We start from the raw sequence: 25,919 nt of genomic DNA, 5'->3' as shown, positions 1-25,919 counted from the left end.
CGGCTCGGTTTCCCCGCAACCCTCTCAGCTACCCCAGCGGGCCCGTCGGAAGGGGGGCGGAAAGGTAAGCAGCCACAATCTCTTGCAAATGTTTTTCTTACCGGGAATCCTGGCTCGCAGACATGATCCTTAGAAACTAGGGCGGAGTGCCCGCCTATCGACAACTTATAGAGCGCCCGACTCCGCCCCGGCCATCGCATTGGCTTGGCTGCCCCGGCCCCGCCTGCCGGCGCTCAGCAACTCGGCGTGACGTTAGTTCCTAGGCGCTCTGGCATGCAGCCACCATTGGATAACTCGAACGCCTATCAAGGTGAAGGCCCGCCCCGCAGCCTCATTGGCTGGAGGGCCCGCCTTTCTCGCCGGTACGGAAGTGACATACAGGAGTCAGGCCTCGAGGCCTGGCAGCCATCTTGGGGCCCTGAACTCTCACACGTGCGGAGGCGACAGTGCCTTGGTCATGTGGCTCCGTAGGCCCTATCACGCAAGGGGGGCGAGGTCTCAGCCTCCAGAGGCTTCCGGGCTCTGGGGGTTATCACTTCCCTTTACTTCTGCTCCCGGTCCCCACTGGACTCAAATGTTAATTTGTTTTCCCCTGTAGCAAAGATGGATTGGACACCGCCTGGACGTGTGCCAAGGATGAAGGAATCAAGAGCGATATCCTAGGGACAGGAGGATTCCCCTGGCTGGAGGGTGGAGGGATGAAAGAAAACTGTAAAGGGCTTTGGGGTACTGTCATGAATCCTGGCTGGTCCCCTCCCCAGTCCCTTGTGTCCAGTTCCCCAGCTTCCCTCTCGGACGCCCTTATTCTTGAGGCTTACCTACTTTCCCTTCTTCCTGCCCTCTGCTCCTATCTGGAGGATTTGTTTGGGTGAAGACATGGTGTTGGCAGTGTCTGAGCCAGGGATGGAAAGCTGACCCCTTTAGTCTCAAAGGCCTGGCTGGAAGGTCTGAGCTAAGCATATCCACTAATTTGAGGCCCCTTAAGGAAGACCACCACTTAAGTATCAACAAAGGATCCTTTATTGACCAGAGCAGGACCATGGCATTTATATATATATATATAAAGTTTGAAGATCTGGCAGGCAGTGATGCTATTGCCCGCCCACCACCCCCAGCTCTGATTTCCTGCTCCCTGCACGGGGAAAGGGGAGGATGACTGCTCCACCCAGGCCACAGGGCCACACTCCCCTGCAAACAGAGGAAGAAAGGGGCTTTTCTGTAGCCACCCCCTGCCCATCAAAAATCAACAAGTATTCTCTCAAAGAAAAAAAAAAATACAGAAATTTAAACATTTAAATATGAAAAACCAACGGGAACTGAGTGGGAAGAGGCGAGAGAGGAAAGGGACTGGAGTTTCCTGGGAAGGGACTCCCATGTCCCCCTTCCCATTAATGGGCTTGGGGTCTGGGGTACGAGGCTCACACAGTGAGTTTGCAGTGACACAGCTCCTTGTAGATCTGCCGACGAAGTTTGGGCATGTCCTGCTGGGTGAAGCTGAATGGCTGAGACAGGGCCAGATGCTTGCAGTACTGGGTGTTAACAAAGCAGGCCATGAGAAACCCCGTGTCAGGACCTGTGCTACACACTTCATATGAGATGTGTCTCCATCTTTCAGAGAACATGCCCACTTCACATACAAAGGGAGTCAGGGTCTCATAGCCTGGGGTTCAAAAACAGCCTGACTCTAAAGCTAATGTTCTTACTTGGTACATGATAGAATGTTTTAGATGGAGCAAATACACTGAGTGGGAGGTTAGCAGGGAGCTCTATCAAGGCCAGAGGCCCAAGACCAGACACTCAGTCCCAATGGGGGATGAAGAAGCCCAGAAGAGGACCAGTGAAGCCAGGGTCTTGGTGTTCTAAAACAGATTACTTCCTGCTCCACAACTGACTATGAGCCAAATGAGGGGATACAGAACAGCCTCCCAACCCTTTAACCCAACTGACTTCAGAGCTAGAGGAGGTGGCCCCATCATCTGCTTACCTGCAACACAAAAGCACCACAGTCACTGTCATTATTCTGCCTGGCCACATTCTAGAGGAGAGACAAAAAGTAGGCCCTTCACATGGAGACTCCCAGGGGTAGGGCTTCAATTTCTGCCTTCTACCACTCTCCCCAGCAACACCCTATACCCCTTCCTCAGGAAACTCACCATTTTGAAGTAACCTTTCCAGCCCTGGTGGAAATCCAGTCGGTCTTTCTTTACCGCCTCTGCCTGCAGATACTTGGCAATATGCTACGTGGGTGGGGGAAAAAGAAAGTGATGCCCTAAATCTCCCAAATGAACACAGTATGGTGGGTAGTGGTGGCAGACACCATGCCCAGGTCGCCCCTCAAAGGCCCAAAGCCCACCCTTCTTCCTGCAATGCCTTGCCACTGCACCTCCCCACGTTTTGCCCATCTCTCTCCTACCCCCTCAAACCTTAGGGCAGCGGCGGTTTAGGGTACGCTGCGAGTCAAAATAGGTGATGGTGCGTCGCCTCACATCGACAGAGATGAGGGACCAATGCACCTCCAGGTGGATGGGGATTAGCAGTAGCTCCTTATTGAAGATGTCCACCTAAAGAGACAGTGCCACAAGTCAGGTACAACACACAGAAGTCTTGCCTTTTGCCATGAAGGTTCTAGAGAGGAACAGAGACACAGGCAAGGGAGCCAAGTGAAAGAACAGAAGACCCAGGCCCTAGATCGTGGGCAAGCTCAGGGTCTGCATGTTTCGGCTCTTCAGGGTAAGGGAGGAAGGTCGGACAATGGAGGTGACATCAGAACGAACACTTGAGAATCCATGATGGGCAGGCACTTTTCACACTTTAAAGGGAGAAGCACTTAGTAGCTAAGAACCCAGGCCCAGGATTCTGCAGCCTGCCAGAATTCAAATCCAGCTCCTCCATTTACTGGCTTATGACTGGGCAACCTACTTAATAACCTTCTATACCTCAGTTTCCTTATCTGTCAGAGAGTGAAAATAGTAGTACCTACACCTCATCCATTTGTTATGAGGATTAAACTAGTGAATATCCATAATACACTTAGAACAAGATACAGCACAAAGTAAACACTCAGTTAATGTTCATAACAATCCTACCAGGAAGTTCTCACATTCAACCTAAGAGATGAGGAAATTGCAGCTTGGAAAGTAGTGACTTGCACAAGGTCATAAAAGAAAGAAATGACAGAAGTGGGACTCAAACTCAGTATGAAGAAGGCCAACATGTTTTTCACTGTGTGTCACCACCCTTCCCTCTACTGGGAGAAGAGGAAGAAGATCCCTGAGGCTGTAAGCTCTTGAATTTGAGGACTGAAATTAAGCAATGCTAGAGCCAATCATCCTGCCTAGCTGTAGAAATTTCCTGGCCTTTGAATGGGAGGGCAGGGAAACCAGAGAACTCTTGACTTTTCTCCCACAACCTGTTCCTCTCCCACTTTTCCCGTTACATAGGCCAAAAACCTAGGCATCATCCTCCACTTCTATCTTTTTCTTCGTTTCCCACATCCAACCTGTGGAGGAAAAAACAAATCTTTCCTACTATACTCTCACAACACAAAATACTTCTGTAACCTGTGGTCACCAAGAAGTGTGTGCGGCTTTCTCTCCACCAATGACCAAGCAAGCAATTTTGCAGTGGACACAGCTGGGTATCCCCCAATTCAATTCCAATGCTATCTACCTGGAGATAATGTGTCACAGGTTTAGGGCTCAGTCTCACAAGGCTGCCCCCAATTCTGATGTCAGTCCTAAGCCCCCAGGTTGTTTTATCTGTGCTTCTCACCAACTGGTTAGATCAGCGTTCCCATGACCCGCTCCTTGAATTTGATTAATTTGCTAGAGTAGCTCACAGAACTCATGGAAACACATTTACCAGTTTATTACAAAGGGTAGTACAAAGAGTACAGATGAAAAGATGCATAGGGCAAGGTACTGGGAAGAGGCCTGGAGGCCATCCTGTGGGAACCTCCATGCCTTCAGTTATCTACAATGTCTCCAAACTCCTCCTCTCGGGTTTTTTTTTGTTGTTCTTTTTTGAGAAAGAGTCTCACTCTGTCACCCAGGCTGGAGTGCAGTGGCGTGATCTCTGCTCGTTGCAACTTCTGCCTCCCTTTTTTTTGTTTTTTTTTAGTGGAGAAAGGGTTTCACCATGCTGGCCAAGCTGGTCTTGAACTCTGGACCTCGTGATCTGCCCACCTCGGCCTCCCAAAGTGCTGCGATTACAGGCCTGAGCCACCCCGCCCGGCCGCTTCCAGGTTCTTACAGAGGCTTCACTACTGGGCATGACTGATTACATCACTGACCACCAGTGATTGCCTTAACCTTCAGCCCCTTTCCCCTCCCAGGAAGCTGGTGGGGTGAGGCTGAACGTTCCAACCCTCTAATCATGAAGCCACCTAGAGGGGCTAGCCATGAATCAACTCATCAGCATACAAAACACACATCACTGGAGATTCCAAGGGTTTTACAAGTGGAATGCCAGGAGCCTGGTCAGGAGACCAAATATGTCTCTCTCAGTATCACAGAGCCTGTCAGTCCTGCTGGTTTTACTTGTAAAATGTATCCTACATAAAACCACTCTCTCTCTCTTCCTTTAGCACTCCAGTTCAAGTTTCTCACCTGGACTACTGTGCTCTGTTCCTGCTTCCGTTCTTGCCTCCCTTTCAATCTATCATTGAAACAGGAGTTTAAAACAGAAAACTCAATGGCTTCTCACTATACACGCAATACAATCCCCCCTCCTCAGCCTACTGTATATGTCCTATGTCCTACATGATCTACTCTCTGACCGAATTTTGTATCGGTCTCCCTTTGCTCACTCTGTGCCAACTACACAGGTCACCCCCACAAGCCCTCTGTTCTTCAGTCATGGTTTTTCACTGTGGGTCTTGTGTACTTGCTGTTCCCTTTGCCTGAACACTCCTCTCCCAGACCTGCAAATGGCTGGCTGCTCATCATTCAAGTCTCAGCTATGAGAGGCCTTCCTAGACCACCCAATCTAAAGCACCCACTGTCCACACTATCACAGTACTCTGGGTTTGTTTGTTTGTTTTGAGACAGTTTTGCTCTTGTTGCCCCAGGCTGGAGTGCAATGGCGGGGGTCTCAGCTCACTGCAACCTCTGCCTCCCAGGTTCATGCGATTCTCCTGCCTCAGCCTCCCAGAATAGCTGGGCTTATTAAGAGGCCATCTGCCACCACAAAGGGCTAATTTTCGTATTTTTAATAGAGACAGGGTTTCTCAATGTTGGCCAGACTAGTCTCGAACTCCTGACCTCAGGTGATCCACCCAAGTTGGCCTCCTAAAGTGCTGGGATTACAGGCGTGAGCCACTGCACCCGGCCTCACATTACTCTGTTTTGATCTGCCCACAGCACTTATCGCTAGCTGCAGTTTAACTGTATTCTTACTCCACAAGGGCAAGTTTTCCTTATTTAATGCTGTATCCTTAGTGCCTACACACACAGGAGACATTTAATCTTTGACAGACTGAATGAACACAGTCAGGGAAAGGGCTCATAGAAAACAAGACTCTCATTCTTTAGAGGCAAAGGCATTACACAAGTAGATGTCAATTCAAAACTCACGTTTTTGGTCCACCTTTTCACCCCATCATAACCCTTGGTACGGAGTTTATCATAGAAGAAACTATTGAAGAAATGCACCTGTGCCAATGACACAAAAAAGCTCAATGGAATTAAAAGACCTCAGTCTCTCCCACTAAGTCTCCCCTCCTCAGTCCACTGACAGTAAAAACAAATTCTGGGTTTTTGGGTTTTTTTTCCTTTTTTTTTGGTAGAGACAGGGTCTCACTATGTTGCCCAGGTTGGTCTCAAACTCCTGGCCTCAAGCAATCTGTGTGTCCACCTGCATCGGCCTCCCAGAGCATTGAGATTATAGGCATGAGTCAACAAACCAGGCCTTTTTTTTTTTTTTTTTTTTTTTGAGGCAGGGCCTTGCTCTGTTGCCCAGGCTGGAGTGCAGTGGCATGATTTCGACTCACTGCAACATCCGCCTCCTGGGTTCAAGCAATTCTCCGAGTAGCTGGCACTACAGGCACCTGCCACTACACCCAGCTAACTTTTTCATATTTTTAGTAGAGACAAGGGTTCACCATGTTGGCCAGGCTGGTCTCGAACTCCTGACCTCAGGTGATCCATCTGCCTTGGCCTCCCAAAGTGCTGGGATTACAGGGATGAGTCATTACACCCAAACTTGTTTTTTTTGTTTTTTGTTTTTTTTTTAGAGACAGAGTTCTGCTCTTGTTGCCCAGGTATGAGTGCAATGGCGTGAGCTCGACTCACCGCAACCTCCGCCTCCCAGGTTCAAGCAATTCTCCTCCCTCAGCCTCCCGAGTAACTGGGATTACAGGCATGCGCCACCATGCCCAGCTAATTTTGTATTTTTAGTAGAGACGGGGTTTCTCCATGTTGGTCAGTCTGGTCTTGAACTCCTAACCTCAGGTGATCTGCCCACCTTAGCCTCCGAAAGTGCTGGGATTACAGGCACGAGCCACCATGCCTGGCGGCCTTTTTTGTTTTTTTTTTAAACCTTGTTTTACAATAGGATCCCATCTCGATTCTTGGGGCTGGCCATAGGGAAAAAAAACTAAATACTGGCAAAAAGGAAAACAACTGATAAATCCACGGCCAAGATTACAGATTTGAAATTAATACACTACCACTACCACCTCTCTCCCTGAAACAGACCCTCTCTATGTAAAATGAAAAGGATGAAAGGAGCTTAAAAAGCTGCTTAAAACTGCAGAAGTTCTTCTGGGTACTGACCTATCTGGTTGGGCCTACCTTTTCAGGGACTGTGTCCATGACCAGGTCTCCATACATGTTCATCACCTGGGGAGAAGATGGGAGGCAGCTTGCCATGGGGGGTGCGGCATGGGTACAGGGCTCCCCCATGCAGAGGGCCCCAGACACCCTGCTCCCTGAATCCCCTCTCAGGCCTGTTTCTCTACTCTTTCTCACCTGGTCATTGAGCCAGTTCTGTCCATACAAGGTCCCCAAGTCATCCATGGTCAGCACATGCCGCTTATAGGCCACTCGGAAGCCCCTCACCATGGCATTGCCTGGCATCCGCTGGTATGACTGGATCAGCTGCAACACCAGGCCCTTCCTGAGTAGGCCAAGGGTGGAAGGGTGGAGTCACACAAAAGTTGATGCAGCTGGGGCACACAGAAATACCTACTACTCCCTAGAATACAAATTCTAATGACCCCCTTTTTTGGGCTCATGATGGGTCCTTCCGAGGACCTGCGAAAGGCCCACTCCCCGGAAAGATGAACATGACTACTCAAGTAGAACATGTCAGGGTCCCAGGTAAAGACTCTCCCATTAGCTTCCAAGGACTCGGCACCTTGCCTGCAGAGTCCTCCCCTTCAGCTCTAGCTTCGTCCTCCCCCAAGTACAGCCCTAAAAGGCAGCAGTATTCTCTCTATGTCCCTGAGGCCCCAGCCCTCCTTTGAAGGAGGGCTTTCAAGCCTCACCTAGAAAGCGTGGAAAACTCCTGCTGGAAAATGTCCTCCAATTTCTCCACTACCTCATCAGTGCTGAGGGGTATGAGGCTGCCATACGTTTGAAGGAATTCATCCAAGATGCCTGATGGAAAGGGAGAGAGGAGGGGTAAGGCCTCCAGACTCTACTTTAGGAGTCGGTGGAGGGAGAGGCTAGTTGCTCAAGGGTTCCTTACTCTGTACGCAGGTCACATGCTCCTCTCGCAGGGGGCTGTGCTGGCCGGCTTTCTCCCCAGGCCTCTCTGCCTCTTCTGCCATGCCCAAATCTGAGCCCTGAAAAAGCTCCTGGGCCACATGGTCCCCGATGCTGCACACATTGCTGATGAGGATGCTGGCATCAGGGGGTGCCAAGCTGCGCTCCCCTTCTGGCCCAGATGGTCCCCCAAAACCGTTGGGCAGAGTACATGAAAGGAGGCCTATAGGGCAGGGGAAATGGAATGGGCATGAGAGATTGGCCTGGGGGAAAGGACAATGGGATGCACACAGTTAACTCATGCACACAAAGACGACCACAAGAAGGATACACTGAAGCAGAATCCACCAATGTCAATCCCACTCCAAGAAACGGGGACCCCATAAGCATGAGATAAACATGTCCAAGAGATTCTACAGGGACGGAGAGAGTTCCTACTCATAGACAGAAGAAAGAAAAAGGATTAGCAATTAGACATAAAAACTTCAGGGATATTTGTCACCACTATATGCCAAACACCTCGCATAGTACCCAGCATATTGTAAAGGCTCAATGAATGCTTGAATATGTCACAAAGACGTAGAGAGCCTGAAATTGTTTGGTTGGAGTTCTCCGAAAGGGAAATATTATTTCACAACTGTAAGATGATGTACTCCACTACCGGGAGAGGTCCCATCCCACCACTGTGGGAGTGGTACCCTCTGGAGATGTACACACAGGGGTTCTTATACGGAGAGGCCGACGAGGGATTTCGTATGGACAGGATTTTTCTAAACCACAGCTCCCCTTTCTCATCTGCGCTCAAGACCACAGAATACCTACTTAGGGAATCTGTTTCCTAGTTCTGACTGAGAAACAGCCAGGCTCACTCCCAAGCTTACTTTCTGCTCAAAGTGGGGCTTAATGGAGACATTTTGCAGCTCTTCTGGAGCTGTCTCTCTGCCATCCTACTTTCCTTAAGCCCAACTCTCACCATGGCAACAGGCTCCTGGTGCTCCAGGCTCTTATCCCTCCCTAACCCCTTTCCCCCGACCCCCACCCCACACCCCTTTCCCACCTTACCCGAGTCAGGGTCCAGAGGAGACTTTGGAGTCCACCTGAGTCCATCTTCCTCCATGGGGGGCCCAGAGGGCACTGGTGGAGACCCTCTCACCCCATCCTCAGCCATGAGAGCACCTAGCAGACCCAGCCGGGGTGGAGGTGGCCCCCGGGGAGAGTCAAAACGACAACAGGGGGATGGCACCTGTGGCGTCGCACCCCCTTCCTGGGGTGAAAGATGGTTCTTGGGGTGTGCAAGGCCCCGCCGCCGGCCCCGGTGGCGCCCCCAAAGCTTCCAGTGGAATGTCAGCGAGGTGCTTTTTGAGTAGAGCAGCATCCGGAAGGCTCTCATGGCTCGACGGCGGCGCTGTGAGCAGGTTTTTCGATGAGTGGGGCGGGAAGGGCGGGGCCGCTGGGAGGTTCCCAGCTGACTCCATCTGGGGGGCAGCCTCCAAGCTGCCACTTCCTCTTCTTCATCTTCATCCTCCTCCTCCTCTTCTTCCTCCTCTTCACTTGCTGAGGCATCAAAAGAGGGTCGGGGGACAGGAAGGCGTCTGGCTGGCACTGTGGTCCCTGACCCAGGATCTGGCCCAAACCCTCCACCTGACTTGAGTCGGGGTTTGGGAGGTGGGGGCCAACGAAGACGCTCCCGCCTGGGACTTGAGTAAGCTGGGGGTATGCCGGGTCCAGGAGGCTCAGGCCCCCAGGACCCGGTCCCTTGTATAGTCTCTTTCATCTTCCAGTACCCTGAAAAACAAAGATAAAGAATATCAAAATCTAAGCATCACGCCAGCGCAGATCCTGCCTTTCTTCCTGGCCATGCCTCCTCTGGATTCAGATGCAAATAAAGAAAAGGGGAAAAAACGCAAAACTCCTAACTTAAGATCTTCCCAGTTAACGCGATCCACAAGGGGCCCTTTAGGGTCTGTGCCATCATCTCTCCCCAGTTCAGAGACAAAGGGAAAATGGCTAAGCACCAGGCCTCAGAAATCTTATTTCTAAGATCCCCAGGCCAAACCCAATAGCAATGCCTGGTTCTACGTCTTTATTTTAATACCACCAGGGCTGTCCTTTGAGGGCCCAATAAGGGCAATTTCTTTCCTCAGGGACATGATAACCGTGGTACCTGAGGAGAATGCAACTTGCACGTGGAAACTGTGGGCTGGAGTGGGAGACAGTTCTCTAACACCCTGGATGAACGGGGGCGTGGGAAGGCTGCGGTCATCTCAGGTGCGGATGGCCAGGGCTATGGTTCAGGGGTAGAGGCTGATGAACGGGGAAGCACTTTGAAGGAAACTTAAAGAGAACCGAATCAAGGCGCTGGGACAGAACGGAGCGCACGAACCAGGCCGGGCCAGCCCCCTCCTACTTCATCCTCGGGGACCAGAACGCAACCCGGCACCAGTCCGGTCCCACGGGCTTGGATGGCTGGGCGCACACGGGCCTTAAGAAGCCCCTTTACGGGCCTCTGGGTCCCGGCTGGGCGGAAGCGAGGCCCAGGAATGGGAGAGGCCAAGGCAGGGCTGGGGGGAGGGGAGGGGGCGTCCTCACCGCGAGCGGGGAAGCCGGGCAGACGGGCCCGAGGGCGGGCGTCTCCGGCCTCAAGCTTCCCGGCTCATCTCTCCGGCGACGGCGGCGGCCCCGCCACTCCTGCTGTCTTCAGGCGCAGCCGTCTCAATTCAGGATTCCAACGCTTCTGGGCCGCGTGCCGCGCCGCCGAACACCCCGCCGCGCCGCCTCTGGCTCTGCTTCAGCTTCAGCTTCCACCTCCGCCACCGCCACCGCCACCACCAGCGCCACCGCCGCCACCACCACCAGCGCCACCGCCGCCGCCACTCCTCCCCCCTCCTCCTCCTTCCCCTCCCGCGAGCCCCGGGCCCACCGGCAGTGGCGGCGCACGATTAGTACGTCACACCCGGCGAAGAGCGCCGGCGCGGCCACCAAGCGCCCAGTCCCGCCTACCCGGGGACGCCGGCGCCACGGGACCGGCCCGCCCACAGCGCTACACAGGGCTGCGCCTGCGCACATCTGCCTCCCGGCCGCGCGTGGCGTTCCAGCCACTTTCCCTTTTGCGCCGCGCACTGTCTTCTCCGCTCTCGCCGGCCTGACCCTAGCGGCGCCCCCAGTACCTTGGTCCGGCGCGGGGCGCGCCACAGGAGAGCTAGGAGGGCGGGAGATCCCCGTATGAGGACCAGGCTGAGGCGAGGCAGTGGGGGAAATGGAGCCGGGGTATCATTCATTCTCTTTTATTTAACTTTAAGCAGGGCTTGATCAGAAAGAAGAGCTCAGAGGAGTGAGGCAACACCAGGGCGTACGATACATCCGAGGCTCCCCCGACACCAGTTCCAGCCCGGAAGGGCTTGGAATGGCCTGTCACGCCGGGGCAATGGAGCGCATGAAAGCCAAACCTTGGGACCCGAAGAGTAATTTGACTGCGAAGGCACCGTCCTCGTCGGCACCCCCTGTAGACGGGCGCATAATAGATACATCTTTGGAGATAGTGATGGAAACTGGGGTCCGATATTTGGAGAGAATGACGTAGGATAAGGCATCTTGTGGGGTGAAGAGGCAGAGGGCACCTGGAGAGAGGTGTGGCATGGAGAACCAGGGGTTTTCCCTAGCAGAGGGCGGCTTCGTGGACTTCGGCCAACCGGCAGGTGCTTCCCTCGAGCGGCCGCTAGATGGTGGTGCTGTTCTGGATGCTTCCAGTGATCCCCGACCAAGTCTGGACAATGCCTGGCGCCCGTCCCCCGCCCCTCATCTACACACAGGCAAGAATTCGGAGCTCCATGGGGGACAGAAGCAAGATATCCGTAAAATCAAAGTCTAGGGGGTGGGAATGAAAAGGGAAAAGTGAGGAACCGGGAGCCAAACCCAGGAAGACGCCTCTGTTCCTGCACATTCCCTCTCCTTTATATACTCAGCTCTTGGCTGTCTCCAGTATGTACCCACCCTGGTCTTCCAAGCTGGGAGCCACTTTTTATAACACAATCACAGTTTCACAAACCCCAGGAAGGTTCCATGTGGAGAGAGGTTAAGTTTCGCCCTTGCCCGGGGAATTATGACACTTAAAATATCCCCTTGGTGTAAATGGAAGACACCTGAGAAAAGAGAGAAAGTAGATTCGCAGTGAAGCACAGCCATCCAGATGTCCTGTTTCCCCTGCCTTTCCAGCTCCACCGTTCCTCCACCTCCTGTAAGGACCCAGGCATTCTGCACTTCACTCCTCAGAGCGAAGAGGCCTGCCTCTGTTTAGGTTTCCAGCCTCCCTCCAATTGGTAGCTCCCTGCACTGCTACCCCCTGTCAGAGATGTCCTGCTTTCGGCTGCCCACACGGCTGTCACCTGCGCTATAGCAGCTGTTGTAGGCCCGGTCCGGGTGGGAGGGCATACTTCTTATACATCGGAATAGAGTCTCTTGCTTTCCTTGGCCTTCTCGAGACACCACCTGACCCATGGTGAAAGTCACGTCTTGAAACAGGACCTGGCAGGGAAGGGAGGTGTTGAAGAAAACAGGATGGCCTGTCTCAGTTCTGGGAAGCCTCAGGAGTGATAACGAGGGAAGAAGGAAGGGTCTGCTAGGTTTGGTATGAATAGAGGGGTCAGGAACCCTCAGTATCGGGCCAAAGAGGCCCCCTGTGAAGCTCAGAGTGTGGCGGGGTTACCTGGCTATACAGCAGATAAACTCCAGCATCCCGGATTCGGACACCATATCCTTGGGCCTGTAGGCCTCTCCCACGCCTAAGAGCTGGTTGCCACATCACCTCGGTCACATCGGAGTCATCTGGAGGTGAGAAGTGTGTCGGTCAGGATTTCTTGGCACTCTCAGATGCTTTTTGGTTCTTCCCCTTTCACCTGTAAGAACCCCTTGAGCCCAAGTGCCAGCCCGAGAGGTGCTGGTTATTGCCCCTCCCCAAAGCCATTATTTAAAATAGTGCTAACCCTTGGAGGTGGCGTTAATGGGAACCAGGTGCAGGACGGAGTGCTGCTCTGAGGAGAGAAGGAGGGAATCTCAGCCATGTCCACTTTTCCCCGTTGTGCTGTTGGCAGCCTCCACCCTCACCCTGACTCGGGCTTACAATCCCCACGCTGCTGCACACCTCCCACCCCTGCTGCACCCTGGAAGCCTCACTCTTCTGTTTTTGGGTGAGCACTGCTCTCCTTTTCCGGGATCTCTCCCCATTCTCCCAGGCTTCCAGGGCATCGGAGCTCTGCTCATGGAAAGAGGGTCAGGGTTAGATTAAGATGCAAGAGTCCCAGCCAGCCTTCCTTCCCAGCCCTCCCCTGCCCCCGAAATGCCTCAGATCTCTCATGCACCTTTTCCCAGCAACCTGAGTGTTGCTGCTGGCTGCCCTCCAGGATTTGTTAGGTATGAGAAGCATTAACTTTTAACAGTTTCCTTTCCTGGAATGGCCGCGCCCCTGACTTCCAAACCGGAGACCCTCTCTTGCACCCCCTTGAAACTTTGCAGACCAGGAGGCCCAGAGACCCCCCATGCTAACCATCCTTCTCTCCCAGACACCCTCCTCCCCTCACTCACCTGCTCCGGGAGACTCTGCCAGGGATACCCTTCTCCCTTCTGGGAGGGCCCTCCTGTCCTCTGCAGCCGGCTCACCTCTCTCCTGAGGCTCTGCAGCTCTGTCTGTTGGGTCAGCAGAGCCATGGCACAAGCCACAGCCCCCAGAGCTGCACCCCAACTCAACCAGAGGGCAACTGAGAGTGCCGGCTCTCTGACCGGAACCCCCATGTTGCCTGGAGGCCCTTTGGGGGCTAGCGAGAAAAGAGATGAGGCTGGCATGAGCTGGGGACCCTGCCAACAGCTGTGGCTTCAAGAGTGGGGTAGCAAGGAGGTGGCGGGGCGGGTAGGGGTACGGGCAGTGGTGCAGAAGGGAAGAAGGTTGTTACGCAAGGAGAAATAAAAAGGAACTTGAGAATAAAAAGGAGGGAGGAGGAAAGCAAGCTAAGGGTACTGTTAGTGCTCCTGGCACTCCGTCGTGGGGTCAGTGTTGTCTTCAGACCCTCCACCCTCCCTCAGCCTCAGGAGAATTAGGTTCCAGTCCCTCTAGGAAGGACGGGGCTGCCAGTGACACCCAGGAGGAACAGCCAGTGCGCAGGAACCCTAGGGCGGCCCCAGGGTTGGGGGAGGGAAGGTTGGCTGGCTAGAGGGCATGGTGCCAGGAGCAGGATGGGGGGCCAAGCTGGGCAGTGGCCAGGGTCAGGGCGAGGGTGAAAGACCTTCTGGCTCAGGCACAACAGAGATCGCTGGGGCAGTTTACTAGGGGTGACTGAAGGTGGGAAAGGAGGGGTGGGCTCGGTGGGGAGGAGAACCAAGGGCACGGAAGCAAGAAACTGGCTGAGTTCTGGGGTTAAGGCTGGGCCGGGTGTGTTGGAATAAGGCCTGCACTACTCCCTGTGCTGAACTTGGCAAGCAGGACTTCCTGTTTCCCGAGAAAAGCTCTTACATAAGGCTCTGGACGAAGAGACAAAGCAGCAGCCCCAAGCCCCCCGGCCACTGCAGGATTCCTCCCCGGCACACAGGGTTCCAGGTTCCCGCGTGCTTGCTGACTCTGAGCCCCTCCTCCAGGCTGGCTCCTGCCCACCCCACCTCCCAGCAAGGGCCTGTGCCAGCACCTGCTGAATGTCCTGAGGCCACCAAGAGGAAGGGCCCCTGCTCCTCCCAGCCAGGGAGGGATTCCCCTGGAGGAGGAAGTCCGCCTCCTAGGGAAAGGAGGCCGCTTCTGCTGTACCTTGGGCGGACGATTGCTTTTTTCCTGGGCAGTGTGCCTTTCTACCTCTGCTCCCACCTGGGGGTTGGAGGCATGGAGGTCCCTGCTCCCAAGCCTGAACATCATCCTGGAATTCCAGCTGTGTGGCTCTGCAACGTCCCCCTTTCCATGGCCCCATCTACCCTAGGAGTGTCCCCTGAGCCCCAATAAAGAGAGAGACTATGACTTATTCTATTTAATATCCATTTATCAACATTTTGTCACAATAATAATAAAAATAATATCTGTTTTAAAAATCCACAGGGAATTCTCAAGGGAGGAGCTTGTCTTGTTTCTCGCCCCTCACATTTGGGAACTCCTGGCCTAGGCCCAGTCTCTTTGGCTTCCTGCCGCCAGGTCCAGCCCCTCTTAGTGCCTGAAGTGGGGTCTTCTGGACCCATCCTTGCCCACAGAGTACAGTGAACACAATGCCCTGGGGGTCTGTGGCCAGGGGGAGTCGAGATCACTGGGGGCCTCAAAGGGTCAGGGATTGGGGAGCTAGTGAGGTGGAGAGTGGGCGGTGGGGGGCATTGTAAGATAAGAGTGGGAATACTGTATTTATGTGGGATGGAAAACATGTGAACAGGCCCAGGCAGCCTCTAGAGGGAGGGGCAGGTCTGGAGCAAAGAGCAGCTGAGGGTGGGGCACAAGGGACTGGGGTGCCCAGATAGCTGCCAAGGGGAGCCGGCAGCCTGGGACGACTGCGGGGAGACCAGGGCCCCTCAGTGAACCTGGAAGAGTCCGAAGTAGGTGAGGAAGGGGGCAGCCTTGAGATGGGCCCAGGGGAGGGTGCGGATTCGCAGGGAGGACCCTGGCCGCAGAGCCAACAGCCCAGACACCTGGCAGAGGCGAAGCTGGGGCCCGAGGGAACTCGCTGCAGTGGCTGAGAATTCCTCCAGGCAGCGCAGGGCCAGCACGCCATCCACCAGCAAGTCCAGCTTCAGGTAGACAGCCTTCCCCTCATCAAAGTGCACCTGGGGTGGGGACAATAGGCCAAGTCCAGGCCTCTGCCTGCCCTCGCCTCAATTTCCAATTTCCTCAGTGACACAGGCATCCCATCCCACCCAAACCCCGACTCACCCTCCCAGCCTTGTAGCTGGTCCCCCACTCTCCTGGCAAACCCTTCGCCACTCCCTTACTGCGTTACCAATGCAACCAGGTGGGGCTTACCTGACAGTACAGGTAGTAGAGCCCAGCCCGGGTGACTATAAACTCCCCGATCTGGCGGTTGTAGCGCAGAGGGCTGGAGCTGTTGATTCTGGCTTCCTCCCAGCCACTCACTGTCCCGTCCACACCTGAACACAGATGCTCAGAGATAAGGAAATGTCTCTCTACAGGACTCCCCCACACTCCCCAGGGATCCATTGAGCATATGAACGTTCAGTGCCCACTTTACCCAGAAGACACATAGATCACCCCGGGCAAGGGAGGCTCCATCCCCTATGGCACCCACAGTTGACTAGGAAGTTATGTGAAAAAATCTAATGTATATGGCCAGAGACATTCAGGGCAGATTGATACCTGCAGTCACTTCTGGGGAGAAGAGTAGAACTGAAGGAGAAGTATGAGGGGATTTAACGTTTGACTTCATGGATATCTATATTATTTGCTTCTTTTATGTTGAGGATGTAAACATACATTATTTGAATTAGTACAACTAAAAATAATAAAATGACACCCAAATGTCCATCAACAAAATGTCTATCCATATAATGGAATATTATTTGGCCATAAAAAGAGTGAAGTACTGACACACGCTATGGCACAGATGCACCTTGAAAACATCATGCTCAGCCAGGCACAGTGGCTCACGCCTGTAATCCCAGCATTTTGAGAGGCCAAGGCAGGCAGATCACCTGAGGTCGGGAGTTCGAGACCAGCTTGGCCAACATGGTGAAACCCCGTCTCTACTAAAAATATAAAAACTAGCCAAGCATGGTGGCAGGCGCCTGTAATCCTAGCTACTTGGGAGGCTGAGGCAGGAGAATTGCTTGAACCCAGGAGGGGGAAGTTGCAGTGAGCCAAGATCGCGCCACTGCACTCCAGCCTGGGTGACACAGCTAGACTGTGTCTCCAAAAAAAAAAAAGTGACGCTCACTGGGCATTTTTATTTCCACCGATGGGTTCCCACAGCCTGTGCTCTGCAGAGTCTCCAGCACTGAAGTTTCCTTCCCTTCCTTACCCTGCCAACTGCGCCATCCGAACAGCAACAGCCCCTCAAACTCATCTTGACCAATGCTGAGCTGACTCCCCTCATCCCACACTTGCTTTACTGTCTGTTTTCCACATTTGGCTTCTGGTTCTGCCACCAGGGGGATACTCAAGCCTCCCTCTCCTTTACCCACATCATTCATCGATCAACAGTTCCTATCAATCCTGCCTCCTAAATAGCTCTCTCCCCTGTCTCCCCCATCTGGTGCCTCCGTCTGCTTTTCACAGCATTCTCTGTTTCCATTCTGGCTTCCTCCAGTTTATTCCCTACACAAAGCCACAGAAAGAGTCTCTAAGATGCAGATGTAAGCCCACCTCGCCTTCCTCCTTCCGATGGCTCACCTCAGAATAGTTCCCACATGCCGCCGTCTGGCCTGGCTTCTGTCTCCAGCCTTATCCCCATCTCGCTCCTCCAGCAATTTCTGCTTCTGCCATGCTGAACTTAAGAGTCCCCCAGCCTCATTATGCTCTGGTCAAACCCGGGGCTTTTGCCCCAGGGACTGCTTCTGCTTCCACCCACCGTCCTTGACCCCTTGCCTGTCTTGTCTTACGCTCCTGCTTCAAGGCCCAGTGGCGCCTTGCAATGTAGGGAGGGAATCCCTGACTCCACAGCCATGTCTGTCTTCCCATGTGTTGCCCAGTATCTTTGGCCACTTTCATTATTGTTTTTGTCACATTCCACTGTAATTACAATTTTTTTTTTTTTTTTTTTTGAGATGGAGTCTCACTGTCGCCCAGGCTGGAGTGCAGTGGCGCAATCTCGGCTCACTGCAGCCTCTGCCTCTGGGGTTCAAGTGATTCTCATGCCTCAGCCTCCCGAGTAGCTGGGGTTACAGGCACGTGCCACCAAACCGGGCTAATTTTTTTCTTTTTTTGTATGTTTGTAGAGATACCATGTTGGCCAGGCTGGTCTTGAACTCCTGACCTCAAGTGATCCACCTGCCTCGGCATCCCAAAGTGCTGGGATCATAGGTGTGAGCCACTGCACCCAGCCTGTAATTACAAATTTATATGCTTGTTTCCTCTCCTAGACAGTGACTCCTTAAAAATCGGTCTGAGGCTGGGTGCGGTGGCTCACACCTGTAATCCCAGCACTTTGGGAGGCTGAGGCGAGTGGATCATGAGGTCAGGAGATTGAGACCGTCCTGGCTAACATGGTGAAACCCCATCTCTCCTAAAACATAAAAAAAATTAGCCAGGTATGGTGGCAGGTGCCTGTAGTCCCAGCTACTCGGGAGGCTGAGAATGGCGTGAACCCAGGAGGCAGAGCTTGCAGTAAGCCAAGATTGCGCCACTGCAATCCAGCGTGGGCGACAGAGCGAGACTCCGTCTCAAAAAAAAAAGGGGGGGGGCCTGGATATTAGTTGCTGTGGGCACCTAGCCTGGCCCCTAGCAAACAGTAGGTCTTCAATGCATGTTGAGTCAATGAATGACTGAATGTCTGGATAACTGCCAAAATAAGTGGTCTATACAGAGGGGAGGAAGGCTGACCTGGGCATGAAGAGTAGGGAGGGCAGAGAAGAGAGGACGTTCCTAGCTATGGAGCCAGTCTGAGCAAAGGCTGCTTGTAGCCAAAGGCCATGGTGTGCCAGAACCATGGAGGGCTTGCCTGGTATCATTTGTCTCCAGCCACAAACCTCACCTGGACATTCTGTCCTGCCTGGCAATCTTACATTCCCACACGAAGCTGGCTTTCATAATCAGCAAGATGAGATTTTGTACCATTTCTCCTCAAATCTCCTGTCTCCGTCTCCCTAGTTGTCCAGAGAACCTAGAAGTCATCGAGCAAAGGCTCCCTCATCTCCCCCCAGCAAATCTACAAACCCACCTGTTCTCTTGTGCTCCTTTGACCCTCTGGTAATGGTGGGAGATGTGTCCTCTCTTCTTTCTGGAAACTTCCCTTTCCCCTTTTTGGATGTGGCCCCTGCATGGACCCCTCACCCCTGCACCAGCCACCTCGCCTTTCATGCAGACCATGTCCAGTACACAGGCACATTCTAGCTGGGTTCAAATCTTGGCTCCACCACTTAGTATCTCATGGCCTCAGACAAGTTGTGTAACCTCCATCTGTAAAATGGAGGTAATTAGAGTATCTTCCTTTTAGGGCTGTTGTGAGGATTAGATAAGACCAAATACAAGTGCCAGACACAGTGCCTATCTCAAGAAAGCCCTCGGTATGTGTTAGTTCAGATAAAAATAGTATTATTCACAGAACTAAACTTTTCCTTGGTCCACACAACCCTCCACCTGCTGGCCTATTTCTCTGCTCCTTGTTACAGAGAAACATCTAAAAAGGCTTGTCCTAGGCCAGGTGCAGTGGCTCATGCTTGTAATCCCAGCACTTTGGGAGGCTGAGGAGGGCGAATCACCTGAGGTTGGGAGTTCAAGACCAGCCTGACGAACATGGAGAAACCCTATCTTACTAAAAATACAAAATTAGCCAGGTATGGTGGCGCATGCCTGTAATCCCAGCTACTCAGGAGGCTGAGGCAGGCGAATTGCTTGAACCCGGGAGGCAGAGGTTGTGGTGAGCCGAGATTGCGCCATTGCACTCCAGCCTGGGCAACAAGAGCAAAACTCCGTCTCAAAAAAAAAAAAAAAAAAAAAAAGGTTGTCCCAGCCTCCAGTTCCTTATTTCTCATTTTCTTCTCAACCCAATGCACACTGCCTTCCTGTTCTAACTATGCCACTGAAACCACCCTCCTTAAGGTCAGCAGGACTTTCACATTACCAAACCCAGCCATCATTTCTCTATTCTCATTTCATGTGATCTCTCAGCTGCATTCAACACAGACAGCCACATCCTCCTTGAAACAGTGGTTTCTCTCAATCCAGGATGCCACCCTGCCTGGGTTTCTTCCTCTCTGTCCGGCTGCTTCTCAGTCTCTCTGGTTTTCCCCTTAGCTCCACTTCGAGATGCTCAAGAGCCTCAGGGCTTCATTCATGGGGCCCTTCCTTCTCCTGGCGTCTCATCCAATCCTGTGGCTTTAAATGCCATCGATAGGCCGGGTATGGGGGCTCACACCTGTAATCCCAGCACTTTGGGAGGCTGAAGCTGGCAGATCACCTGAGATCAGGAGTTCAAGACCAGCCTGGCCAACATGGTGAAACTCTGTCTCTACTAAAAAATACAAAAATGAGCTGGGTGTGGTGGCGCCTGCCTATAATCTCAGCTACTTGGGAGGCTGAGACAGGAGAATCACTTGGACCCAGGAGGCAGAGGTTGCAGTGAGCCAAGATTGCACCACTACACTCCAGCCTGGGTGACAGAGCGAGACTCTGTCTCAAAAAAAAAAAAAAAAAAACAAAAGCCATCCATATGGCCATGACTCCTGGCTTTATCCGTCCTGACTTAGCCTGAGCTAGTTGACAATGTCCAGTCATCCATTTGTGGAATTTACTTTATTGTCATTTATCCACTTGTTTATTTTAGACATCTCAACATTAATAATTATCTTACATACTTCCATCTATTTCTTCCTTGGTCAACCCCTTTTTAGGAAATGGCATCATTCTTCCCAGAGATACCCAAGTTAAACATCTAGAAGCCGGCTGGGTGTGGTGGCTCACGCCTGTAATCCCAGCACTTTGGGAGGCTGAGGCGGGCAGATCACTGGAGGTCAAGAGTTTGAGACCAGCCTGGAAAACATGGCGAAACCCTGTCTCTACTAAAAATACAAAAATTAGCTGGGTGTGGTAGCACACGCCTGTAATCCCAGCTACTTGGGAGGCTGAGGCAGGAGAATCTCTTGAACCTGGGAGGTGGAGGTTGCAGTGACCTGAGATCACACCACTGCACTCCAGCCTGGGTGACAGAGTGAGGACTCTGTCTTAAAAAAAATAAAAAATCTAGAAGTCATCTGTGATTCCTCCCTTTCTTTCATTCTTCACCTGCAACCCATAAGTCAGTCACAGGTCACAGGCTGAACCCATCCACTTCTCACCATCTCTGCTGTGAACCCCTCGGCTGAGCACCCCTCATGCCCCCCTGCCTCTCACAGTGGAAGGGCGTTCTGGGTGAGGGGATGGTATGTGCAAAGTCCAGAAGAGGCACACCGGGAGCAGGGGTGTCAGCCCAGCAAGCATGAAGACAGCATAAGAGTGCAGGGAAATTAGGTTGAGACCAGACCACGAAGAGACCGGAAGCCATGTAGAGAGCCAATACCATAACAAAAGTGAAGTTTAGGGGCTCAGCATGGCAGCACAGGTCAGATGGAGTGGAGGGGTGCGGAGGGTGTGGAGGGGGGAAGGAGCAAGAGGCTGCGTTTGAGGTTCTGAGGTCACGGTGCTGAAGTAGAGGGTGGGGTCGAAATGGAAAAGATGAGCAGACACTAGCAGCATTTTGAGAAAAAGATCATCAGGACATGGAATATGGAGGAGAAAAAAAAAGAATGAAAAGTGCTTCCTGGAGGAGAATGAGGGCTGAAGGAGAGAGCTGGGGCAGTGATTTGCTGGGGGAGCTGGGCAGAGTTCTGGGGAAAGGCAGGGGTGTTTCGTGGGGTCGCATGCCTGGGTCACAGAGAGAACCAAGACCTTCATGAACTGGCTTCTGTGGTTCTGAGACTGATGGCAGGGAAAGGAGTGGGAGGTCAAAGGTTTTGAGGGGCCCTTTTCCCAGGAGGCCAGTGCTGTTGGGGGGGGATGGGGTCTCACCCGCCTGCGCTCCATCCTGTCCAGGTCGTGGATGAACTGTAAAGCACAGGAAAGGGTTGATGAGACCTGCCCTGCCCCTCTGCCACCTGCCCCTCTTCTCCCGGGTATGGCTCACCCATCACCCACCTTCATAATGGGCTGCGATCGCTCTTCGAGCCCGTGTTTTCCGGCCTTTAGGTGCTGAGGATCAAGGAAAGACAGATGAACAAAGCGGGCCCTACTGGGGGTCCCAGAGCCACTCTCCCAGCCCCGTTCCCCTCTCAGGGAGCCTGGCATCCTTATTCTTGTCCAGACTCCTGGTCTTAGAATCTCAGGCCTCATCTTCCTAGGTAAATAGAGTGACTATAATTTGTCATCCACACGGGGATACTGCTGAGAGCAAAACAGGAAGCTGCTACTAATCACACTGAGATAACAGGTGGGGGCCAGGACAGTTGCATGCCGACTTGGACACGTGGTCATTAGGCCACCCCATCATCCCATTCCTAAATCTCTTTGCCTACTGGGGTCCAGGCCTCCGACTCCCCAGCCTAGTCTCCATCAGGATCCCAGTAGTTCTTCTTTTTTTTTTTTGGAGACGGAGTCTTGCTCTGTCGCCCGGGCTGGAGTGCAGTGGCCGGATCTCAGCTCACTACAAGCTCTGCCTCCCGGGTTTATGCCATTCTCCTGCCTCAGCCTCCTGAGTAGCTGGGACTACAGGCGCCTGCCACCTCACCCGGCTAGTTTTTTGTATTTTTTTAGTAGAGACGGGGTTTCACCGTGTTCGTCAGGATGGTCTCGATCTCCTGACCTCGTGATCTGCCTGTCTCGGCCTCCCAAAGTGCTGGGATTACAGGCTTGAGCCACCGCGCCCAGCCCCCCAGTAGTTCTTCTAACTCATGGCCACCCCGCCTTCCTGTTTGGGGTAGGGTCTGAAGGAGTACATCCATGTGACAGAAGCAGCTTCACAGGAGGGCGAGAATCCCTAGGTTTGAGTCTTGGCTGCTTAGCTGCGTGACTCTGAGCCTCCTTTCACCCTCCGTGCCTCAGTTTCTCCCTGTGGATAATGGCTTTTGCTCTGCCCACTTCCTGAGGTTGGGACAGAGGGATACTCACCACTTCTGCGAGGCCGAACTAGTCGGTTCAGGAAAGGCACAGGATCCTGGCTTTCTTCTGTCTGGGGATTCAGTTCCTAGGGGAATTAGGGCAGGGTTCAACCAGGGACTCCCAAAGATATAAAGTGAGACAGACGGGGCCTGCCAGGAGAGCCACCGGCCAGCAATAGGCACAGAAGTCTTAGGGACAGATTAAGCCCCTCAGCCCACTACAGCTGGGGCCCCGGGCAAAGGCGAGGTTGGGAGTCAGGCCCCAAGTCTCACCCTTTCCTCTAGACCAGCTACACTTTCCCACCCACACACAACCAATGCAGATCCTGCACTCAACTGACACATTGAACACACGCCCACACCCAGTCACCAAGCACAGAGGATACGCACCCTGTACACAACCACACCCCTCTTCCACGCAGACTCACATATCTCATACATCCAGGTCACCCCCAGCCAATAAACACCTCAGACTCAGGTGGCACAACCCCAGCACAAACCCCTCACAGAGTTGTCACCACGCACACACACCCCTACAGACACACACCCATGCACGCACTGTGTTCACACACCCTGCACACACCTCGTGTGCCGCTGGCACAGCTGCACACACCTGCAGCCTCAGCTGTGCACACTTCCCATGGCCCAGCAGCCTGCAGACCGCGCCCACGCCCACTCACCGACGGGTCCTGGTCTTCCTCTGCCACCAGCTCCTCCTGGGCAGGCTCCTGCTGGGAAGGAGGCAGCGTCACCCTGTGCCTCTCCACCTGACATCTCGCCCTCCACCCATCCTCCCTTCCCCTTGCCTTCAGCCCACCCGGCCCCCAGCAGCCCCTCTGCAGTCTCAGCTCCTGATGTGCCCAAGAAAGGGTGCGCAGCGGGGCCTCACCTGGGCGGACAGCGATGCCCGGCTCCCCAGGCTGACCACGGCCAGCAGGAGGCCGAGGCAGGCCAGCGCCAGGCCCAGGCCCAGCGCGAGCGGGACCAGCAGGGCGGTGCCCGGCTCCCCCCGGCGCCCCCTCCGCCTCTGGCTCCGACGGGCGGCCATGGGGCGGGGGGCTGTGCCTGCCTCACCGCCCCCCCATCCCGGGACCCGAGGGATCGGGGAGGGGAGCCGGCGGGCGGATCGGGCTGGGGAGAGGGAGGGGCAAGGGAAACGGGGCGGGAGGGGGCGCTGGGGACAGGAAGCCGGACGCTGTGTGTGATTAAACTCCGAGCCTCTGGCTGGGCGCTGTGCGCGCAGCGGACGGAATGGGCGCCCACCCGACCTCCGAGCGCCCAGCCCGGGCGTGCACCACCAGGGCGAGGTCCGATGTGTGCGGCTGCGGCAGCGACGGGGCTGTGCGTGTGCGGGCACCTCCTGCGGGGAGGTGGGGAACTCAGGAAGGCCTGTTGGTTCAGATTCTTCTGTGTCCCTGTGTCTTCAGCGATAAGGACGCTCCTTTCCTCCAGGTGCAGGGAGGGCACCTCTGACAGGAGGCTATCATTTGCTGCTTCAGGAAAAGGACAGGGAGTTCCAGGTTGTACGACCTGGTTCAGGGAAGAAGGGCAGGAGACGGTAAGAAAGACCCTTCAGCTTCTGCTGTTTTCTCAAATTCCTTCAGCTTAAAACACTCACTATGACGAGGTGCATCGTTTGGGGTAGCACGTTCTGAAACCCATCATTACCAGTGATGGCCAAGCATCTGAGGAGGACCAGCAGCATGCAAAAGACAGACCAAAATTGGTCCGGCACGGTGGCTCACGCCTGTAATCTCAGAAGGCCAAGGCTGGGGGCCAGGAGTTCAAGATCAGTCTGGGCAACAGCAAGACCCCATCTCTACAGAAAAGTTTAAAAAAATTAGCCCACACCTGTAGTCCCAGCTACTCAGGAGGCCGAGGTAGGAGGATTGTTTGAGCCCAGGAGTTTGAGGCTGCAGTGAGCTGTGATTGCAACACTACACTCCAGCCTGGGCAACAGAGCCTTGTCTCAAAAAAGAAAAAGACCAAAATTGGCCGGGTGAGGTGGTTCGCACCTGTAATCCCAGCACTTTGGGAGGCCAAGGCGGGTGGATCACGAGGTCAGGAGTTCAAGACCTTCCTGGCCAAGATGGTGAAACCCTGTCTCTACTAAAAATACAAAAAAAAAAATTAGCCGGGCATGGTGGCAGGCGCCTGTAATCCCAGCTACTCCGGAAGCTGAGGCAGAGAATTGCTTGAACCCAGGAGACGGAGGTTGCAGCGAGCCGAGATCACACCACTGCACTCCAGCCTGGGCAACATCTCAAAAAAGAAAGACCAAAATTAACAAACAAAATTTGACATTGGAGGAAACAGATAATTCAGGAGACAGAGTACTACCTAATATACTTAAAGAGAGCTGGGCATGGTGGTGCTTGCCTGTATTCCCAGCTACTCAGGAGGTTGAGATGGGAGGATCACCTGAGCCTGGGAGGTCGAGGCTGCAGTGAGCTGTGATCACACCACTGCATTCCAGCACGAGCAACAGAGTAAGACCCTGTCAAAAAAAAAAAAAAAAAAAGAGTATGCAAAGAAAGAAAAGCAGTTAGAATCTCCAGAAAATTTTCAAAACTGAAATCACGATGTAAATAAAAAACAGCTGAGACCAGTTGCGGTGGCTCACACCTGTAATCCCAGCACTTTGGGAGGCCAAGGCGGGGTTTAGTAGAAACCCCATCTCTACTAAAAAACACAAAAATGAGGCCAGGTGCAGTGGCTCACGCCTGTAATCCCAGCACTTTGGGAGGCCAAGGTGGGTGGATCATGAGGAGAGGAGATCAAGACCATCCTGGCTAACACAGTGAAACCCTGTCTCTACTAAAAATACAAAAAAATTAGCTGGGTGTGGTGGTATGCACCATAGTCCCAGCTACTCAGGAGGCTGAGGCAGGAGAATGGCATGAACCTGGGAGGCGGAGCTTGCAGTGAGCCGAGATCGTGCCACTACTGCACTCCAGCCTGGGCGATAGAGTGAGACTCCGTCTCAAAAAAAAAAAAAAAAAAAATTAGCCAGTCATGGTGGTGGGCACCTGTAATCTCAACTACTTGGGAGGCTGAGGCAGAGAATTGCTTGAACCCAGGAGGCGGAGGTTGCAATGAGCCAAGATTGCATGACTGCATGCCAGCCTGGGCAACAGAGCGAGACTCCATCTCGAAAAAAAAAAAAGCAATAAAACAGTTGGGCATCATGGTGTGCACCTGTAGTCTCAGCTAATTGGGAGACTGAGGCAGGAGGATGGCTTGAGCCCAGGAATTCCAGGTTGCCATGAGCTATGATCTGGGCACTGAACTCCAGCTTGGTCTGCAGAGCACGACTCTGTCTCAAAAATAATAATAATAGGCCGGGCGCGGTGGCTCAAGCCTGTAATCCCAGCACTTTGGGAGGCTGAGATGGGCGGATCACAAGGTCAGGAGATCAAGACCATCCTGGCTAACACAGTGAAACCCTGTCTCTACTAAAAA

The 25,919-nt window shown here is 53.4% G+C and overlaps 4 protein-coding genes and 1 long non-coding RNA gene across 13 annotated transcripts in view; 1 reads left to right on the top strand and 4 right to left on the bottom strand.

Moving 5' to 3' along the window:
* The window catches only part of EIF4A1 (eukaryotic translation initiation factor 4A1), a 10,642-nt gene extending 10,381 nt beyond the window's left edge, over positions 1 to 261 (bottom strand). Inside the window, exon 1 of one of the 2 annotated variants that reach the window (XM_017850437.1) lies at positions 102 to 261. In XM_017850437.1, coding sequence (XP_017705926.1) covers positions 102 to 124 — 23 coding nt within the window. In that variant the 5' untranslated portion in view covers positions 125 to 261. The remainder of the gene's footprint in view (positions 1 to 101) is intronic. The other variant, XM_017850439.1, reaches the window with a different exon arrangement.
* LOC108514320 (uncharacterized) lies at positions 1 to 1,263 on the top strand. Its single transcript, XR_001881186.1, has 2 exons — positions 1 to 64; positions 599 to 1,263. It is a non-coding gene; the product is annotated as an uncharacterized LOC108514320 (long non-coding RNA).
* On the bottom strand, positions 1,002 to 10,542 carry SENP3 (SUMO specific peptidase 3). 2 transcript variants are annotated; one of them, XM_017850435.1, is made up of 11 exons: positions 10,296 to 10,542; positions 8,769 to 9,491; positions 7,690 to 7,929; positions 7,487 to 7,598; positions 6,969 to 7,116; positions 6,792 to 6,839; positions 5,574 to 5,651; positions 2,424 to 2,561; positions 2,154 to 2,237; positions 1,985 to 2,035; positions 1,002 to 1,529 (listed from the first exon to the last, which is right to left on the bottom strand). In XM_017850435.1, exons 2-11 carry the CDS (start codon positions 9,478 to 9,480, stop codon positions 1,419 to 1,421), a joined length of 1,722 nt encoding a protein of 573 aa, XP_017705924.1. In that variant the 5' UTR covers positions 9,481 to 9,491; positions 10,296 to 10,542; the 3' UTR covers positions 1,002 to 1,418. The 2 variants fall into 2 exon arrangements, with proteins under 2 accessions (XP_017705924.1, XP_017705925.1); XM_017850436.1 differs by lacking the exon at positions 6,792 to 6,839 and having other exon boundaries at positions 10,296 to 10,504.
* A 425-nt stretch (positions 10,543 to 10,967) lies between these two features.
* On the bottom strand, positions 10,968 to 14,594 carry TNFSF13 (TNF superfamily member 13). Of its 6 annotated transcripts, none has more exons than XM_017850457.1 (7): positions 14,375 to 14,594; positions 13,284 to 13,513; positions 12,876 to 12,954; positions 12,686 to 12,733; positions 12,409 to 12,527; positions 12,089 to 12,227; positions 10,968 to 11,845 (listed from the first exon to the last, which is right to left on the bottom strand). In XM_017850457.1, the coding sequence occupies exons 2-7, from the start codon at positions 13,488 to 13,490 to the stop codon at positions 11,736 to 11,738; spliced, it is 702 nt and encodes a 233-aa protein (XP_017705946.1). In that variant the 5' UTR covers positions 13,491 to 13,513; positions 14,375 to 14,594; the 3' UTR covers positions 10,968 to 11,735. The 6 variants fall into 6 exon arrangements, with proteins under 6 accessions (XP_017705946.1, XP_017705947.1, XP_017705944.1 ...); XM_017850458.1 differs by lacking the exon at positions 14,375 to 14,594 and adding an exon at positions 14,206 to 14,356; XM_017850460.1 differs by lacking the exon at positions 14,375 to 14,594 and having other exon boundaries at positions 10,975 to 11,570; positions 11,697 to 11,845; positions 13,284 to 14,356.
* Positions 14,595 to 14,689: 95 nt separating this feature from the next.
* On the bottom strand, positions 14,690 to 24,033 carry TNFSF12 (TNF superfamily member 12). Of its 2 annotated transcripts, none has more exons than XM_017850453.1 (7): positions 23,347 to 24,033; positions 23,138 to 23,188; positions 22,468 to 22,543; positions 21,499 to 21,552; positions 21,373 to 21,408; positions 15,679 to 15,803; positions 14,690 to 15,482 (listed from the first exon to the last, which is right to left on the bottom strand). In XM_017850453.1, exons 1-7 carry the CDS (start codon positions 23,503 to 23,505, stop codon positions 15,231 to 15,233), a joined length of 753 nt encoding a protein of 250 aa, XP_017705942.1. In that variant the 5' UTR covers positions 23,506 to 24,033; the 3' UTR covers positions 14,690 to 15,230. The 2 variants fall into 2 exon arrangements, with proteins under 2 accessions (XP_017705942.1, XP_017705943.1); XM_017850454.1 differs by having other exon boundaries at positions 23,138 to 23,185.
* Between the last annotated feature and the right edge of the window lie 1,886 nt (positions 24,034 to 25,919).

Source organism: Rhinopithecus bieti, unplaced genomic scaffold (assembly GCF_001698545.2).
Source record: "Rhinopithecus bieti isolate Rb0 unplaced genomic scaffold, ASM169854v2 scaffold_32008, whole genome shotgun sequence".
Taxonomy (NCBI): domain Eukaryota; kingdom Metazoa; phylum Chordata; class Mammalia; order Primates; family Cercopithecidae; genus Rhinopithecus; species Rhinopithecus bieti.
Note: the sequence above shows the minus strand (reverse complement) of the source record. Positions and strands in the feature narration are given on the sequence as shown.

Excerpts from the sequence above, each read along its gene's own strand:
- SENP3 (XM_017850435.1), bottom strand. The coding sequence starts at position 9,480 with ATGAAAGAGACTATACAAGGGACCGGGTCCTGGGGGCCTGAGCCTCCT. Across the intron at positions 7,117-7,486 it reads GAGTTTTCCACGCTTTCTAG|GAAGGGCCTGGTGTTGCAGC; the intron begins GTGAGGCTTGAA and ends TGGCCTACTCAG. Across the intron at positions 6,840-6,968 it reads AGAACTGGCTCAATGACCAG|GTGATGAACATGTATGGAGA; the intron begins GTGAGAAAGAGT and ends TCTTCTCCCCAG.
- TNFSF13 (XM_017850455.1), bottom strand. The coding sequence starts at position 13,541 with ATGCCAGCCTCATCTCTTTTCTCGCTAGCCCCCAAAGGGCCTCCAGGC. Across the intron at positions 12,955-13,283 it reads GGCAGAGTCTCCCGGAGCAG|AGCTCCGATGCCCTGGAAGC; the intron begins GTGAGTGAGGGG and ends TTCCATGAGCAG. Across the intron at positions 12,228-12,408 it reads TTTATCTGCTGTATAGCCAG|GTCCTGTTTCAAGACGTGAC; the intron begins GTAACCCCGCCA and ends CTTCCCTGCCAG.
- TNFSF12 (XM_017850453.1), bottom strand. The coding sequence starts at position 23,505 with ATGGCCGCCCGTCGGAGCCAGAGGCGGAGGGGGCGCCGGGGGGAGCCG. Across the intron at positions 22,544-23,137 it reads AGGAAGACCAGGACCCGTCG|GAACTGAATCCCCAGACAGA; the intron begins GTGAGTGGGCGT and ends TAATTCCCCTAG. Across the intron at positions 21,553-22,467 it reads AGTTCGGCCTCGCAGAAGTG|CACCTAAAGGCCGGAAAACA; the intron begins GTGAGTATCCCT and ends CTTGATCCTCAG.